Genomic DNA, 20,056 nt, shown 5'->3' with positions numbered 1-20,056 from the left:
CCAGGGCATTGTTTTACATACAAATAAACATTGCCCACAGGGCATGCCAAAACTTCTTTCCCACTGCGAAAAAAAAAAACTGTACACGGCCAATGAGATCAACGCAAATTTGAGTACAGTGTACTCAATATCGAAAAAAGTGCAGGATGAGTAAATTTGCCGCATGTTTTCCTGTGGAAAACCTCAAAAATCTGCCCTAAAATAAGGAAAATTTACGAGAATCCAGAGAATCCAATCTTTGCTTTTCTCATATTCGGAACATGAGGGAAATTAATTCAAAACTGAGTTCCTGCACTTTTTGCGATTTATGAGTGAACTAACCTCAAATTTGGGTCGTTCTCATTCGCCGTGTAGTGCTGACTCAGGAAAAACAAACATTGCATGCGGCGAGAGACCGAGGGACAACAATTTACATCGTTATGAACTTTGATTCTAATGTAACGTTTGGTTCTGTTGTCATTGGATGTATTCTGATGTTTTATGCGTGCAACAAATTACATCGTGATGATGTTTGATTCTAATGTAACGTTAGCTTCGGTTGTCATTGGATGTATTCTGATGTTTTATGCGTGCAACAAATTACATCGTGATGAAGTTTGATTCTAATGTAACGTTAGGTTCTGTTGTCATTGGATGTATTCTGATGTTTTATGCGTGCAACAAATTACATCGTGATGATGTTTGATTCTAATGTAACGTTAGGTTCTGTTGTCATTGGATGTATTCTGATGTTTTATGCGTGCAACAAATTACATCGTGATGATGTTTGATTCTAATGTAACGTTAGGTTCTGTTGTCATTGGATGTATTCTGATGTTTTATGCGTGCAACAAATTACATCGTGATGAAGTTTGATTCTAATGTAACGTTAGGTTCTGTTGTCATTGGATGTATTCTGATGTTTTATGCGTGCAACAAATTACATCGTGATGATGTTTGATTCTAATGTAACGTTAGGTTCTGTTGTCATTGGATGTATTCTGATGTCAAATTTTACATCGTCAAGACGTTTGATTCTGATGTAACGTTTGAGGCTAATGTATTTTTATGTACTTGGACGTCACTTTGACGTCTGAATACATTAAGATTACAGCAATACACGTTAAAATTTAATGTATTGAAGATGTCTGCTGATGTTTCCTACATTACAATTTCTATTCGGGAAGCCGTTGGTCCCCGGTTGAGTTGATGGGTCGATTGGTAGGGTCCAGGTGTGGGAATTGCCTCCTTGGCGTCGGTAGCATTCACGCTAAGATCAGTTTGCCTAGACGGTACAAAGAGATTACCGAGATTGGCCTTAAATTGCACAAACTCACATATGGGTAAATTTTTTTAACCCAAATATGGGTTCTTGTGAACCATAAATGATTTATTTTTAGGCAAATTTGATTTAAATTTACCCATATTTGGGTTAAAAAATTTACCTATATCTGAGTTCGTGCAGTTTACGCCTGATTTGGGTAAAGTAAACCTACATTTGGGTTATCTGATCTTAGCGTGTTGGAGCTTAGTACACTCAAAAAATATTGAAATCTAAATAGTATATAAGTTACGCTAAATCGCAACTCTCCGTACCGACGCAAAGGTCGGTATAAAGGGAGAGAATGCAAACTTAGTATAAAAATGGTTTATGCGTGCCATAGTATAAAATCGAAATATACTTACAATGCATAGATACGGTTTATTCGAGAGAATGTATTTTTCGCTTCTTTATTTTATTAATGGTAAATATTATTGTTTTCAAATAAAAATAAAAAATTGTCTCAGGAAGCTTTTTTAATTAGTTTATTTCTTATGAATAATATTTAAAAAAAATACTTACAATTTCGATGCTGCCCAGGAGATTACAGGCGCAGTGGAAATCCGCCGGGACAAAGCTCTTCACCAGCACGAAGCTCCGAAGGGAATCCAGATGTTCTTATTCCTGTCATTTTAGTAAACACTGATCGAATTCCACTCCGTTATTCGGACTTAGTATAATTTTGACGAAAATTTTAATCGAACCAATGTATAAATTTTGAAAAACCATCAAATGCATAAAATTTAATCTATATTCGTTTTGTAATATTTTTGAGTGTACGGAAAACAAATCTCGCATCACTTTTCAATAGGTCCTATCTACATTGATCAATTCTCTTCATCGACACTATCTTTCGTAAATAAATCGGCTTCACAAATGTTTCCTGCCGTCTTCGTCGAATTAGATGCTAGATTGTTGCTTCTTCCATCGAAAATATCCGGCCGTGGCGATTCAAAGTTGATCAAAATCATTTGTACCCCTGCTTCCAGTTTGATTACATGAGCATTTTGTGTGATCGTTGGTTCCGAATATGGACAAACAGGCAGATGAATTGTATTCCTGCTCTTTACTGTAATAAGCTTGGTGGCCCTGAAAAGAGCCGTTTTGTTGCCAAAGTTGGTGATGATTTAACCTCCGAAACCAAACAGAGTGCGTCTCTGTCACTTCAAAACGTAGATGACATCCATGGCCCCTTACACTTGGCGTGTTTAGTGTAGGTGACAGCATCACGGATCTCATTTTTCAGGAACACCTTCAGCACACCTCGTAAATCAGACCGGAGATACGTCAGACACCGCCACGGCGAGCCAGACGACGGATGGTGGTAATCTCGAAGAATTTGCGTTTGGTTCTGAATATGGCGATGAGCAGGGTTGCTTCCACTCACTTGCTATAAAACAATGGTTTTCTAAACTATGAGATCATTAGATGATACAATGATATGCTGTACTTGTAAGTAACAAGAAAAAGGTGTAAAGGATGTGTTTGACTCATAAAACCTGTCAATTTCGCTTTCAGAGCGTCACAATCGGCGATCTTATGATTCGCGAGCGTTCACTCTGAGTGGGCGCTCATGAATCGTTAAATCGCTGATTTTGACGCACTGAAAGCAATTTTGACAGGTTTTATGTGTCAAACACATACTTCACAACGTCTTCTTGTAACTTACAAGTACTAATTATTATTATCACATCTTATGTTTTCATAATTAGGAAACACATTTTTTTATAGCAAGTGAGTGGAAGTAACCCTGGCGATGAGTGTGCAAAATATTACGCAATTCCATCCTCCCTATTAGGATCGTAGGCGAATGCTACTTCGACTTGTTTCGTCTACTTACTACTCTCTGACGACTGTGCTGGGGAAGCAGCATATGCATGTAGATAATTGGTGGATTTGTTAGTTAATACGACGCTTCTGGACAATGCTGGACATTTACCAGTTTTTCAATAGTTTCTTGTTGAAAATCAACATTCGGAAGCATTGTTATCGATGCGTAGCCATATAATTATTGAAATTGGACCAGGGGCAGCTGAGTTATTAACGTTCAAAATCTTTCTTAATTTGTTACATGTTCCATTTTCGGTTTTCACAAAGTGTAATATAGAGATCAAAGACGTAGTCCTACGTCAAAAAAAAAGTATTTTCTATTTTTGGAAAATCTTACTACGTATATGTATGATGTATGGTAGCTCAGACGGTAAAGGCCCAGCTACAAAACAATACCATGCTGGAGGTGAATGGGTTCGATTCCCGGTCCGGTCTAGACATTTTTCGAGTTGGAAAATTTCTCAATTTCCCCGGGTTGAGTATGATTGTACTTGCCACACAATTATACTAATGCAAAAATGGTACCAGGCATCGAAAGCTCCCAATTAATAACTGTGGAAATACATGTAGAACACTAATAGTGAATTTGTTTATTATTGGGGTAGGAACCAGTTCCAACCCAGTGTGAAACCGAACTTTTTGTCAGTGCGAACCTGAACCTGAGGTAGGTTTAAACTGACGTTTGTTAGAAAACAAGCAGAGCCGATCTTGATACCCGATCCAGGTTGGAACTGGATAATAAAAAAAATCGCTATAAGTTGAGAGCACAGGGCAGCTTCCACACCTGCGTAGGATATCGCACCCATTCAAACACACATGGGCCGGGACCAACGGCTTTACTTCCCTTTCGAAGGAAGACGTGACCAGAGATTTTAATGCCTCAGAAAAATCCCACCGACCTCGGCTGGGATTGAACCCAGACCCATTGGGGTGAGAAAGCAGTCACGCTTACCACTACACCACCGGCACCGGCTACAAGAAGAACCAAACGAATCGTCAAACGCTGAATCAAACGAGCAAAGTAAATAAACATTACTGTTTGCTCAATTCACCAGAAAGGAGTATTGTTCTCAATGATTAAAAAAGAGTTTAATTATTTTCACGAAATATTTTATACCTGTTATACATTAATTTATTGTTGATTCAAATAAATACAACATTTTTTAGTGATTAAAAACTATTTAGAATTGAAACGTTTCATTTAGTTTTATGGTAATAAAAATGATTCCACTGCAAGCAAAACAGTAAAATATGACAAAAGTTATGCTGTCATGGAACGACTGGCATACTTATTTGTACGGCTTATGGATTCTCAGCCTAAAAGTAACGAAACGCTTTATTCAGTTCCGGTCGAACGTACAAATTTTCTCAACAGCATTGCGGCACTCTATGAAAGTCATTTGAAGCCGCTCGAAGAAACATGGTTGCCAGTGGCATTGCCAAAAAATCCCTCAAAAACCGTGCTGCTATTTTGACAGAAATTTTCTTTGCGCGTCTCTATCAACGTCTCTGGCAATAAGCTAATATGCGAAGAAGAAGAATATAGGTAATAATCTGTAATAACTGTTGGCGTTAGCGGCGCCGGTAGTGTGGTGGTAAGCGTGTTTGCCTATCATTCCAAAAGACCTGGGTTCAATCCCAGTCGGAGCCGCCGAGATTTTCTGAGGCATAAAATCTCTGATCACAGGGAAGTACAGCCGTTGGTCCCCGGTCCATGAGTTCATGGGTCGATTGGTAGGGTCCAGGTGTGCGAGCTGCCTCCCTGGCGTCGGTAGCATTGGTACTCAACGGAAAACAAGATCGACGGAAAAGAAATCAGGGGACAAAACTATTAGCTATTAGCGTGCGCCATGCGCCCGCCTGATGCTTTTAATCCACACAATATATTTTTATTCTATCCAAACAATTATAAAAAGAATACTATCGGTATAGTTGAAAACCGAAATAGCCTACTATCGACAACAGATTTTTCTCTCGTTCTGAATGTTAAACATAGTGCAGGAAGTAGTGCGCTGTAATCGCACAATGATGCGCTATACAACGCTCTACTTCCGACATGATGTTCAACGAGTAAAATCGATTGTCGCAAATTGGTTATTCCGATTTTCAACTGTACCGATAATATTAAAGACACCCCAAGGTCCCAAGTAATTCAACCTCTTAAAATTTTCAAAAGAGATTAATAGTCACTGGTTTCTAAGTGACTATTGATCTCTTTTGAAAATTATAAAGGTGCTACTTCAAAATCATCATGTTTCTACTTACACTAAACGCCCTGCAGTTGCAGTTCAACCTGCAAACAATTTTTAATGATATCTTTAGTCTTCCTAATCGCCCTTCTCATCCAAAAAATCATGAAATTTCTAAAGACACCTTAAACGCCTTGTTGTAGCAGTTCAACCTCCCAAAATTTTCAAAAGAGATCAATAATTACATAGACCTCTTGCTGCTTCAAAATTATTCAAACAATCATCATGTTTCTATAGACAACTTAAACGACCTACTGTTGCAGTTCAAAATCACATAGTTTTGGGTTGAGATCTTTAGTTACACTTAACGCTCTCCTGCTACTTCAAAGTCATCAAGAAATAATGCAATTTATTAATACACCTTGTTCTTGCAGTTCAACTTCCCAAAATTTTCAAGCCTGATCATAATCGAAAGTCACTTAAAAGTCCTCCTACTACTTGACAGTTATCTAGAATATCATCAAGTTCTGTAGTTGTAGATAAGGGCTTAACTTTTTGTTGTTTTAAATTTAGTTATTGTCTCCCCAAGGATGTTTCCTTTACTACGCTAGTGGTTCATCCGAACATTAAGTAATTTTCAATTCACATATCCGTTATAAAAAAAAAACGCAAAGGTGTTGACGAAGCTGGCATTAAGCTTTTTAGAGCTATTTAATTGATTAAATATTCTAAAGATTTTATTAAATTACAGTGCCTAATTATTGTCTTTACAGCTGATCATCTTAAAAGCCACTTTTCATTGTATAATCAATCTGAGCCTTCTATACCACACGTGTCATTTGAATCTGAGTACACAGAACATTTTCATGAATACAACTATGAGCAAAAGACACCTATTAGTCGGCGACACACAACGCTCCGAATAGAATCGGGAAATATGGACAAAAAATCAGAGAATCACTCCAATTTTGTAGCATACACTAAGGAATCTATTGCCAAGTAAGCTTTTGATGATTTTAAATGATTGAGAAAATTCGTAGAACATAATGTTATATTTCAGGTCTCGTCCACCCCTGGTAAAACATGCGGAAAACCTAAAAACATTCAATGGGTCTAAGAGATCACCAGAGTATTCAGAATATCGTTCATCATTTCTTCCATACAAATTGACTGATTTTCTATACGAACCACGAAAACCATCCAAAATGATTACTAGAAAAGAACAGATAAAACCGAATGAACTAAGTTGTTCGGAATCAACGTTGCACAATAAGAAGAAGGCTGAAAAATCGAATTTGAGGCTGACGGGTGACGCCATACATGAACCAGAATATAAAACAAGATATATTCAATTCCCCATAGAAAAATCACAGTCTACACCACAATTAAATAACATAAACTTTACCGGAAATTTCAGTGACATGCCATCCGAATATAAAGAATGCTACAAAAGCTATGATCATTTCACAAAAAGCGCTACAATCAAGAAATTGGATAACTTATGCTTGAGTGGAATGCTGAGGCTAACACCGGAATATAAGGACCGGTATCAAAACCCTTTGTTAAGCCGATGTGACCGACCTTCGTATTTGAAGCGTGAAGATAATCTTCATTTGGATGGGGAATTCATAAATCGTATGCCTGAATACTGCAGTAGTTACCGTAACCCCAACATAACTCAAAAACCTGAGAAAGCAAAACCCAAAGATTCAATACTGCATCTCGAAGGAAGTATGAACTACGAACCAATATATAGGTAAGTAATGAACTTTGTTTCAGACAATATCTTAATATATCTTACGAGGTTTGGGTAATGCATAATATTTGTTAAAGCTAATTTCAAACCGGTGGAGGCTTACCAGGGTTGTTAACGCGAAGCATACCTTCTCAAAAATATATGTTTATGGCACATGTCAAAATCACAGGTATAAAATTAAACTAAAACGTGCAGAATCGGAACCAGATTTGGATGTCTTTAGAGACTGAACATTGTTGTTTTTTTTTTGCTGTTTTAAGTATTCTACTGGCAACCTTATTTCATAACTTAATTATAACATCTTAAGGTAGTTTAGCAATCAAAAACGAACTGGTTACAGTTGCAGATATAAATTTCTTCTACAGTTTACAGTTGCTTCACAGATATATAGATGTGAACATGCTTAGGCGTTAACCTCTTTGTTCACCCCTTTGTCCACCTCAAATATTCACAAGCATTCCCAGCGACCAAGAGTTTAATTCTCAAAGCATCCTAATACACTAGCAACGCCGCAATCTGAATCAGGGATCAGGAATGATCAGCCATGAAACTTACTCAGGAATGAATCCGGAATCAGGCCATCCGAATTCTAACTTTTTGCTGTTACGAGTTAACGGGTTCATATTTTCGATAAAGTTGAAGAGCAGTTGATTTTATTTATTGCACACCGTCTTCGACTACATCGTACAGACTGATTACTTAAAACTAAAACTTGTTTAAACTTAACCTCTTATTCTATTACTAAACACATTTTTGGACATAGTAAAATCAAACTCATTACAAACATCATTAAAGGAACGCGAACATGAATGTTCTGTTCAAAATGAGTTGAAATTTGCTCACTTGATTCCTCCGTCGAAACAGTAATGTGCGTCGGATGTACGCGCACATTTCATGCCGCCTGCGTGGGAGTGCCTGTCAAACGTGACTTGCTTCGTAAAAATGACAAAAAGATTGACACTCAATCTTATGTCATACCGTGCTGCAGTTCGTGTCAAGTGCTAGTCACAATGAACTTTGATTTCAAATTGCTAATCGATCAGCAGGCGAAACTAACCAAAATAATAAATAATTACTCAGAAGTCACACGGAGCTCAGCAAAATAATGTTGATGTTGTGCATAAAGCGATCGATCACCTCGACATTCTGCTCACCGATATAAAAAAAGAGCTGGCAGCGAATAAAAGCAGTGGTTCTACTGGAAATATTATTGCCATTAAGAACCATATGACCTCGCTAAATGATATGGCAATGCATCCAATAAAAGCATATCGACGTCAAAACAACAATGTTGCCACTGATTCAGGATGGAGACTTCTTGGTACCCGGAAGGTGTGACCAGATTGAATGGACTACGGCGCTCGTGTATCGCGCCGTTTGAGTCAGCAAAAATTGGCTGACAAGGCAAAAAACGCAACAACAACAACAACAACAACAACAACAACAACAACAACAACAACAACAACAACAACAACAACAACAACAACAACAACAACAACAACAACAACAACAACAACAACAACAACAACAACAACAACAACAACAACAACAACAACAACAACAACAACAACAACAACAACAACAACAACAACAACAACAACAACAACAACAACAACAACAACAACAACAACAACAACAACAACAACAACAACAACAACAACAACAACAACAACAACAACAACAACAACAACAACAACAACAACAACAACAACAACAACAACAACAACAACAACAACAACAACAACAACAACAACAACAACAACAACAACAACAACAACAACAACAACAACAACAACAACAACAACAACAACAACAACAACAACAACAACAACAACAACAACAACAACAACAACAACAACAACAACAACAACAACAACAACAACAACAACAACAACAACAACAACAACAACAACAACAACAACAACAACAACAACAACAACAACAACAACAACAACAACAACAACAACAACAACAACAACAACAACAACAACAACAACAACAACAACAACAACAACAACAACAACAACAACAACAACAACAACAACAACAACAACAACAACAACAACAACAACAACAACAACAACAACAACAACAACAACAACAACAACAACAACAACAACAACAACAACAACAACAACAACAACAACAACAACAACAACAACAACAACAACAACAACAACAACAACAACAACAACAACAACAACAACAACAACAACAACAACAACAACAACAACAACAACAACAACAACAACAACAACAACAACAACAACAACAACAACAACAACAACAACAACAACAACAACAACAACAACAACAACAACAACAACAACAACAACAACAACAACAACAACAACAACAACAACAACAACAACAACAACAACAACAACAACAACAACAACAACAACAACAACAACAACAACAACAACAACAACAACAACAACAACAACAACAACAACAACAACAACAACAACAACAACAACAACAACAACAACAACAACAACAACAACAACAACAACAACAACAACAACAACAACAACAACAACAACAACAACAACAACAACAACAACAACAACAACAACAACAACAACAACAACAACAACAACAACAACAACAACAACAACAACAACAACAACAACAACAACAACAACAACAACAACAACAACAACAACAACAACAACAACAACAACAACAACAACAACAACAACAACAACAACAACAACAACAACAACAACAACAACAACAACAACAACAACAACAACAACAACAACAACAACAACAACAACAACAACAACAACAACAACAACAACAACAACAACAACAACAACAACAACAACAACAACAACAACAACAACAACAACAACAACAACAACAACAACAACAACAACAACAACAACAACAACAACAACAACAACAACAACAACAACAACAACAACAACAACAACAACAACAACAACAACAACAACAACAACAACAACAACAACAACAACAACAACAACAACAACAACAACAACAACAACAACAACAACAACAACAACAACAACAACAACAACAACAACAACAACAACAACAACAACAACAACAACAACAACAACAACAACAACAACAACAACAACAACAACAACAACAACAACAACAACAACAACAACAACAACAACAACAACAACAACAACAACAACAACAACAACAACAACAACAACAACAACAACAACAACAACAACAACAACAACAACAACAACAACAACAACAACAACAACAACGATTAACGTATCCCATTCTAGTATAAATTCCAGTACTACACTATGGGCCGTATGAATAAAAAGAGTTAACTTTACTTTCCCGTGCTTTTCTTACGGGGAAAGTAAAGTAAACGCTTTTATTCATACGACCCTATGTTTGTTTTGATTCGCTATGAAAGTTTGACAGATAAAACGAGGGGTTCGTGGATTTTCCAATGTTTCGAGGGGTGCATCGATTAGCTTGGGACCGAAGATAGTACCAGAGCTGAGCCAAAAAGTTGAGCTCGTTTCTTCGGGACCTTCTGGTCTTAGAGTTACCTCTATGGCAGTAGCACAAACGAAGTGACAGACGGAGCGGCTCGAAAATGCATAAAAAAATGACAAAATGATACACTCTTTGCACACTTTCAAAGATCATATTGCACACAAAATCAACTATGTTCAAATCAAAGCCCATCTGGTGGCTGATGGCACAAGCTTCTAAGAAAATTCTGTTACAGCGAACCACATTATTTTAATTGATTTCTTCGCCAGTTAGTCGTCTGTCACTTCGTTTGTGGTATTACTGATACCGGTGATATATTGGAAACTCTTTCGCTCTTCTTCTTCTTCTTCTTCATTCCTTTATTTAACGTCGGTCTCTGTTCCGCAATCTAGTGCCAATCACCGACGGACATCGATTGCCATCCATTGACGGCAATCGAATGTGCAGGAAGGCAGCTTCCACACCTGCGTAGGATATCGCACCCATTCAAACACACATGGGCCGGGACCATCGGCTTTACTTCCCTTCCGAAGGAAGACGTGACCAGAGATTTTTATGCCTCAGAAAAATCCCACCGACCTCGGCTGGGATTGAACCCAGACCCATCGGAGTGTTAGAAAGCAGTCACGCTTACCACTACACCACCGGCGCCGGCACTCTTTCGCTCGAAAGTAAAACACATTACAAGCACATCATGATGCGCGCTTGGATGTGTGATGGTTTTCTCAAGTATTCCTGTTGCGTATAAAGTGATAATGATTGAAAATCGGAACAATCACAAACAAGTAAGAATCTTGCTATCGCAATATAATGATGATGACTTCGAGGATGATATCGTCCTCTTTCATCGGCTGATCATCAACGTCCGCATTGACATCTGTCATGCTGACACCTGTCAGTTATTGAGCCCAGGTGGTAAAGTTGGCGGGGAACTCCCAACAGTTTCAATGTGCACTCAACAGATGGCGCTGCGATCACATTCGGGTGGTAATTATATGCCTTGTATGAGGAATTGATTAGTGGGATATCTTGTTAATTTGATATCTTTGGTTCAGCTCAATAAGTTACTTCTGAGTAAATTGCATATTCTCAAATTTATGTGAATTGAACTTAAATTTGGGTAGCATATACTTAAGAGTTAGTATTTTCTTTTGTTGGTGTTAAATGTAAACTATTATATGCGATTTACTCAAATTTGCGTTATTGGGTTGAACCCGGGAATCAAGGGAAAAGTACTTAATTTTGGTTAGTTTTTCATCTCCGTGTACTCATACTATTTTGACAGTTTTTTTTGTATTAATTTATTGGTACAGGCTCAATCGAATAAACTTTACAGAGCCAAGTTATCATTTGCGTTATACATAATTAATGTCTTAAATCTAGAGTTAAAGGAATAGAACCGATTACTCCATTTTGACAGCTTTTGCCTTATCTGAATTCCAGCTTTTATGCAGCTGCTTCACAACACGAAACTGCAAAATAGCTGAAAATGTTTGTTGGGCATTCCTGCTGGTAAGTTATTTGATTCGGAACCTCTCAGTATCGAAATACCGGTACTCTCAAATAAAGTCGGCACCGAAAACCCTGTGAGAGTATTCAAAGAAAAAAAAATCTAAGGAGCACTAACTTTTTGACGAAAATAAAAGCCAAGCGTAACAATTATGGGAAGAACCAGGCAGACACGCACAAACGGATGGAATCGGACGAAATATCGGAATTCGGATTAAAACCGACACGGTACGGACATAACTTGTTCTAACACGTTTGTTTATTCTGATTGTACTTTTGCGAATGCCAAGAAAAATTGAACGATGGAAAGGTAATAGCAACATACACTGTTAAGTGAAACAAGGAACTTTTTACTCTAATATATGCAATGAAGCAGTGTTGCTAGTTTCGCTACACTCCTCCTCAACACTGGCTTCCTAATCCTCAAGACCACTCAATCGTCAAGTTCTCAAGTTGTTCAACTCGAAGAAGTGCCACCGGCTTGGTAAGCAAATCGGCTATTATTACTTCTGACGGGCAATACACGTACTCGATGACTCCAGTCCGATACAAATCTTTCACGAAATTGTACTTCGTATCAATATGTTTCGTCCTGTTGCTATACTTCTCGAATTGCAGCATCTTCAAGCAAGATTGGTTGTCCTCATTTAGCTGCACTGTCTGAACGTTTTCACCCAGATCATGTAGAAGTCGCTGAAGCCAGATTGCCTCTTGAGAAGCCTCGCATAAGGCGACGAACTCGGCCTCCGCAGTTGATAGGGAGACACACGTTTGTTTGCGACACGCCCAGGATATGGTACCGCCACAGAACTTGAACAGAAATCCGCTGTTGGATTTGCGATCCAACCGGCATTCCGCCCAATCGGCATCAGCATGACCCACCAATCCAGATTTATCTTCACGACCGCTTAGCCGAAGCTTCAGATTGATTGAACCCTTCAAGTAACGCACAATTCTGCGTAATTCATTCCAGTCACGCTGCGTAGGATTCGTAAGTTTACGGCTCAGAATCGAAACAGGAGCTGCAATATCGGGTCGACTATTCACAGCAACAAATAACAGCTTTCCCACTAGCTTTTGATACTCCGAGTTATCCGAAAGAGGTTTATCTTCGGTGTCCGGCTTGAAATAGCCAACGTCGATGGGGATCGCAGAAGATTTAGCAGCCTGTAAACCGGCTGACTTCACGATATCCGCAATGTACTTGCGCTGCGAGATGTGAAAGTCACCAGCACTATCACCACAAACGAAGTGACAGACGACTAACTGGTGAAGAAATCAATTAAAATAATGTGGTTCGCTGTAATAGAATTTTCTTAGAAGCTTGTGCCATCATCCACCAGATGGGATAGTATTTTTGTTTTGGTTTTGCACAAAGTTGATTTTGTGTACAATGATTCTTTGACAGTGTGCAAAGAGTGCGTATCATTTTGTCATTTTTTTATGCATTTCAGTTTTGAGTAGAGTGAAAGAGATAGAACCAAAACATTCTAGTACATTTGGTGAAAATGCTAGTTCAATCCAGTAGTAGTGTTGCCATGTGGTTCAATCCAGTAGTAGTGGCATAGAGGTAACTCTAAGACCACTGGGTCCCGAAGAAAATCATTATTATTTTTGGCTCACTCAGTACCAGAACAACGGTCCCAAGCAGTCCCAAGCTATTTCACTCACCCCTGCATGAATCCACACACCCCTGATGTTATCTGTCAAACTTTCATAGCGAATCAAAACAAACATAGTGTAGTAATAGAATTTCAACTAGAATAGGGTACGTTAATCGTTTGCTTGGGACCAATAGGCTACTAAAGTGGTGAGCCAATTTAAAATCGTTAGTTTCGTATTGATTGTTGGTAGTGGTGTTGCCATGTGGTACACTGAAAAATTTCAATAGCAGGTTAGTCACCAAAGTTTTCGAGCCGCTCCGTCTGTCACTTCGTTTGTGCTATCACGTTCCACTTCGATGCCGACATAATTCCGCACTTCTCCTAGACTAACGATTTCAAAGTTACGAGCCAATGTCCGGCTGACCGACGTGATGATTTCTTTTTTCTCGCTGGCGATGATCAGATCATCAACGTAGACCAGAATGTAGCAGCGTTTTCCGTTGACCACCTTACTGTACAGACACGGGTCCGTTTCGCTTCTCTTGAAACCGTCACCTTCCAGCACTTGATGAAGTTTGATGTTTCATGAACGAGCGCTCTGCTTCAGCCCGTATAAGCTACGTTTTAAACGGCAGACCTTGCCTTCAGCACCCTCAACGATGAACCCCGGCGGCTGGCGCATGAACAGCTCCTCCTCAAGGTCACCGTTGAGAAACGCCGTCTTTATATCAAACTGCCTCACAACCATTCCTCGCATTGCCGCAACAGACATGAGAGTTCTGAATGTGGTCTGACGAACAACGGGTGCGAATACTTCGTCGTACTCACTCCCATACTGCTGGTTGTAGCCCTGTGCTACAAGTCTGGCTTTGAACCTAACGACCTTATCATCGGCGGTGCGCTTTAATTTGAAAATCCATTTACACCCCAAAACTCGCTTTCCTTGTGGGGCATCGACCAATTCCCAAGCACCACTGCTATTGATCGATTCGAGTTCATCCAGCATCGCTTTCCTCCAGTTGTGGCTATCTGGACCCGACAGCGCCTCCTTCACTGTTTTGGGCTCCTCCTGAACCACATCTTCCGCCGAGCAAGCATACCGAGCCGGCAATTGACCCTTCGTTGTCCTGGTTGACCTTCTCAACATTTCTTCGTCGTCAACAGGCGGCGCATCCTCCCAGACGTCTTCTTCTTGATCATCTGCGGGTAAATCGCATGGCTCAACCACAGCCGGATAATCGGCCGCTGCCTTATTCGATAGAGGTACCACTACTTCACTACACGGAGATTGACCGACTGCTTTCAACACAGGCTCGAAACTGTTCAAGAATTTCACGTCACGACTGATCGTGATTCTCCCAGTTGCAACGTCGATCAGGCGGTATGCCTTCGACACCTCACTATAGCCCATAAACTTCAGCTTTCTCGCCTTTTCATCAAGCTTGCCCCGCTTTTCACTCGGTATATAACAATACACATCGACGCCGAATGGGCGTACATGGACCAGATTAGGCATTACTCCGTGCCAACGTTCATACGGTGTTACTGGAACCGTACGAGAAGGCAGGCGATTTTGAAGATAATTCGCAGTTGCTATAGCTTCACCCCAGAACCGGTTATCGAGCCCTGCTTGAATCATCATACATCGGGTCATTTCCACAAGATACCGGTTTTTGCGCTCCGCGGTGCCGTTTTGTTGAGGCGAATACGGTGCGGTGAATTGGCCGACAATGTCATTCTGCTTCAAAAAACGTCGAAATTCTTTCCCAGTGTACTCACCTCCGTTATCCGAGCAAAGTATCTTTGGCCTCTTACCGAACTTGGTGGTGACCATTTCAACGTACTCTCGCAGCCTGTCCAGTGTCTCCGACATTCGCTTGAGGATGTAGACAACCGTATACTTGCTGCAGTCTTTAATAAACGTCAAGAAGTAACGCCTGCCGCTTAGCGTCGCTGTCCGCATCGGACCGCAGATATCCGTATGGATCAGGTCCAAAACGCTCGACGACTCCTTAATAAAAAAATAACCATAAACGAACGATAACCCAAATCATTGAACTATTCCACAAATGGTTTGGATGATACCCAGAACATGCCGTTAAGCAAATTAACCATACAATTTTTATTAGGGCTTGCTGCTCGACGCCTTCGGAAACGACACACGATGCATCTTCCCGCGAATACACACTTCACACTCTTCCGAACAGTTGCACTCTTTTATCTTCACAGCAAAAAAAAATGTAATATCGATCAACGTAATTCAAGCTGATGTATGAAATAATGATGTAATAGCAAAAAGCAGATACAATATAACATCAATGGATGTAATTTTGTTCGCAAAATCGATGTACATCGTACAATGTGATATTACACAACCGATGGATTGACCTGGTTGCAGCAGTTTCGATGTAATATTCAACAACTTTTTTTGCTGTGTTCATCCCCGATGTCATCAACGGGAGCCTCTTCACTGCATCACTGTCTCTGTGCCTCAGCTTACGGTGCCATTCATGAATGCACTCAGTGGCTTCAGCCACCAGCGATACACTTTCAACACAAATAAATTGTTCCAATGTTCGGCCACAGCACCAACAGTCCCATTTCGACTAATGCTTGCACCTTTCGCATCAAAGTTCACTTCGAAGCCTTTGCTCACTAATCGCTTCACTGACAACAAGTTCGCTTTCATGTCTGACATCAGCAGCACATCATTAATTGTGATCACACGACGTTTGTTCGCACTGTCAACAACAATCAACTTGCCAGATCCTCTTCCTGTGGATCTAACATTCACTCCATTCGCGACACTCACATCTTCTCTGACACTGCTGTCAAACTACTCGAAAAAATCACGGCTATTCGCAATATGGCACGTTGCGCCGTTGAGGCATGCAAAGCTGTTTCTGCACTTTTGTCACTGTCCACGCGATTCACCTTCTTCTGCCACTCGTCAATTAATTTGCCTTTAACGAGGTCCAAGGTCAAATCCGCATCAGGCCTTGCTTCCAAAGCAGTCACTAGTGTCTCATATTCTTCCGGGAGACTACTCAACAGAATCGCCACGAGCCACTGATCATCCAAAACAGCGTTTGCCTGCAACCCGTTCAATTTTTCCACTAGATCCGTCAGCGTCGCAATGTGAGCTTCCATATCACCGTTGTGCTCCAGCCGGAGACGGCAAATTTTTCGCATGAGAGAAACTTTCGTGCTGAGGATTCTTTTCACATGCACTTTTTCGAGGTTCTCCCACGCCTCCTTGGCAGTTTTGGCTTTCCGAGTGTGGATCAGCTGACTGTCCTCGACAGCTAATCCGACTGTTGCCATGGCCTGCTGATTTTTCGTCTCCCATGCGGGTGTAACGGGCTCCGGTTTCGCCTTGTCGATAGCCTCCCAACATCCATCCTTCATTAGGAGCAGTTTCATTTTGAAGCTCCAATTTTCATAGTTGGAAGCACAAACGAAGTGACAGACGGAGCGGCTCGAAAACTTTGGTGACTAACCTGCTATTGCATTTTTTCAGTGTACCACATGGCAACACCACTACTACTGGATTGTACCACATGGCAACACTACTACCATAGAGGTAACTCTAAGACCACTGGGTCCCGAAGAAAATCATTATTATTTTTGGCTCACTCAGTACCAGAACAACGGTCCCAAGCAGTCCCAAGCTATTTCACTCACCCCTGCATGTTCTGCATGAATCCACACACCCCTGATGTTATCTGTCAAACTTTCATAGCGAATCAAAACAAACATAGTGTAGTAATAGAATTTCAACTAGAATAGGGTACGTTAATCGTTTGCTTGGGACCAATAGGCTACTAAAGTGGTGAGCCAATTTAAAATCGTTAGTTTCGTATTGATTGTTGCTACTACCACAAACGAAGTGACAGACGACTAACTGGCCAAGAAATCCATTAAAATAATGTGGTTCACTGTAATAGAATTTTCTTGGAAGCTTGTGCCATCATTCACCAGATGGGCTAGTTTTTTTGTTTTGATTTGAACAAAGTTGAATTTTTGTACAATGATTCTTTGACAGTGTGCAAAGAGTGTATCATTTTGTCATTTTTTTATGCATTTCAGTTTTGAGTAGAGTGAAAGAGATAGAACCAAAACATTCTAATACATTTGGTGAAAATGCTAGTACAATCCAGTAGTAGTATTGCCATGTGGTACAATCTAGTAGTAGTGGTGTTGCCATGTGGTACACTGAAAAATTGCAATAGCAGGTGCGTCACCAAAGTTTTCGAGCCGCTCCGTCTGTCACTTCGTTTGTGCTACTAGATTGAACTAGCATTTTCACAGACTCCCTTCACTCTTTGGAATTTATAGAGACAGACAACAGCGCCAATAGGTCTTTGACGATACAACGTTGAACTGCAGCGTTGGAAGAAAACACGCACACCATGATCTATACATGTACGAACCCACACCACTGAGCGGAGGGTACAGCGCAAATCAAAACACGAAGCGGTGTCATCACTCATCGTCAACACTCAGCTTCGGCAGCTTTAGTTTACGATTTAATTCGCCGTCATTGAAAAATACCTTCTTTATAAAATAGAAAAGTCAGTGCCAACATTTCAAAGGGACGCCCCCCATGCATGTGTAAACAATGGCTTAAGCCGTCGATTTCTCGCGAATAAAAGCTCACTCATAAAAAATAATGACACCAGCAGGTAGAGGAATGTTTCCTCAACCAGCTAGCATTGTAATTTTGGAGAGGTAAGATTTCATTCGCGCGAAATTGACGGCTAAAGTCATTGTTTACAAAAGCAATTACGCCCCTTTGAAATGTTGGCACTGAAGTAATCATTATTCCAACGTAATTTTTGAATAGCCAATGGCGTGCAGCGTTGGCCAAGGAAGACGGCATATTTTATTACGTTTGTTTAGCAATGATTTCGATACGTTTCGTTTTTTCCATGTATACTTCTATGCAACTTCTATTATGTTGAGCAATAGCTTCATAAATCATCAATTCTCGATTACTTTTTCGAAGGGACGTATCTGCATTTATTATTGTTTTCTCAAGCTTTTCTGATGCGTATAACGTGGTAATGATTGAAAATGGATGCAATCATAACGAAGTGAGAATCTTGCTATCGCAATATAATGATGATGACATCGATCATCCTCTTCCCTTGGCTGATCATCAACGTCCACGCTGGCATATGTCATACTGACACCTGTCATTTATTGAGCCCTGGTGTTAAAGTTGGCGGGGGACTCCCAACAGTTTCAATGTGCACTCACGAGATGGCACTCGATCACATAAGGGTGGTGTATCCTTTGCCTTGTTCGAGGAATTGATTTGTGGGATATCTTGTTAATGGAATATCTTTGATTTTCACCAAATGTACTAGAATGTTTTGGTTCTATCTCTTTCACTCTACTCAAAACTGAAATGCATAAAAAAATGACAAAATGATACGCACTCTTTGCACACTGTCAAAGAATCATTGTACACAAAATCAACTTTGTTCAAATCAAAACAAAAAAACTAACCCATCTGGTGGATGATGGCACAAGCTTCCAAGAAAATTTTATTACAGTGAACCACATTATTTAAATGGATTTCTTCGCCAGTTAGTCGTCTGTCACTTCGTTTGTGGTTGGAAGCATTCAACTTGGTGAACGATACCAGTTTTTCACTCATCTTGGAACCGACGGAAAAATCAACCGCACACAAACCGACCAAAAACACAAATTCCCGAATAATCACTCGCGACTCCAATGCGCTGGGCCCATAACCTACACTGATAAATTAAACTATTCCCATTTTGCTTGAAATTTAATCAATTTGACATTATACTCAGTTTATTCATATCAAATGATTAAAAATTGATCCTCTCTTTCTAAAAAAATAAGCATCTGATATTAATCCCAGTTTAATCATGGTTGATTAGATTGTAGATTATCTTGTTTTGAATAAATTTGAATCATTTTTGATTCTATTTTAATAAATTTTGATTGAATTTTAATCTTTTTTTGATTAAATATCAGTATTGAAAATGAATAAAATTTAATACTGGAAAGATTATTTCGATTTTAATCATTCATGACTCGGACTCAATAAGGTGAAGCGGGAATCTGCATACTTTTTAAGCTTTTTTGATTTAATTTATCTTTGAGTGTATGGGAAGAACCAGGCAGACACGCACAAACGGATGGAATCGGACGAAATATCGGAATTCGGATTAAAACCAACACGGTACGGACATAACTTGTTCTAACACGTTTGTTTATTCTGATTGTACTTTTGCGAATGCCAAGAAAAATTGAACGATGGAAAGGTAATAGCAACATACACTGTTAAGTGAAACAATGAAATTTTTACTCTAATATATGCAATGAAGCA

General features: G+C 39.5%; 1 protein-coding gene across 1 annotated transcript in view; it reads left to right on the top strand.

Moving 5' to 3' along the window:
* LOC135709189 (uncharacterized) overlaps window positions 1-20,056 on the top strand; it is a gene marked incomplete at its 5' end in the record, with an annotated part of 42,899 nt that overhangs the window by 20,652 nt on the left and 2,191 nt on the right. The window contains 2 exons of the mRNA XM_065231413.1: window positions 6,093-6,318; window positions 6,380-7,075. Of these exons, the coding sequence (XP_065087485.1) occupies window positions 6,093-6,318; window positions 6,380-7,075 (922 nt within the window). The remainder of the gene's footprint in view (window positions 1-6,092; window positions 6,319-6,379; window positions 7,076-20,056) is intronic.

This window comes from Ochlerotatus camptorhynchus, unplaced genomic scaffold (genome assembly GCF_037179485.1).
Source record: "Ochlerotatus camptorhynchus isolate MF236.1 unplaced genomic scaffold, CSIRO-AGI_Acam_v1.1 ptg000354l, whole genome shotgun sequence".
In the NCBI taxonomy this organism is placed as follows: domain Eukaryota; kingdom Metazoa; phylum Arthropoda; class Insecta; order Diptera; family Culicidae; genus Ochlerotatus; species Ochlerotatus camptorhynchus.
Note: the sequence above shows the minus strand (reverse complement) of the source record. Positions and strands in the feature narration are given on the sequence as shown.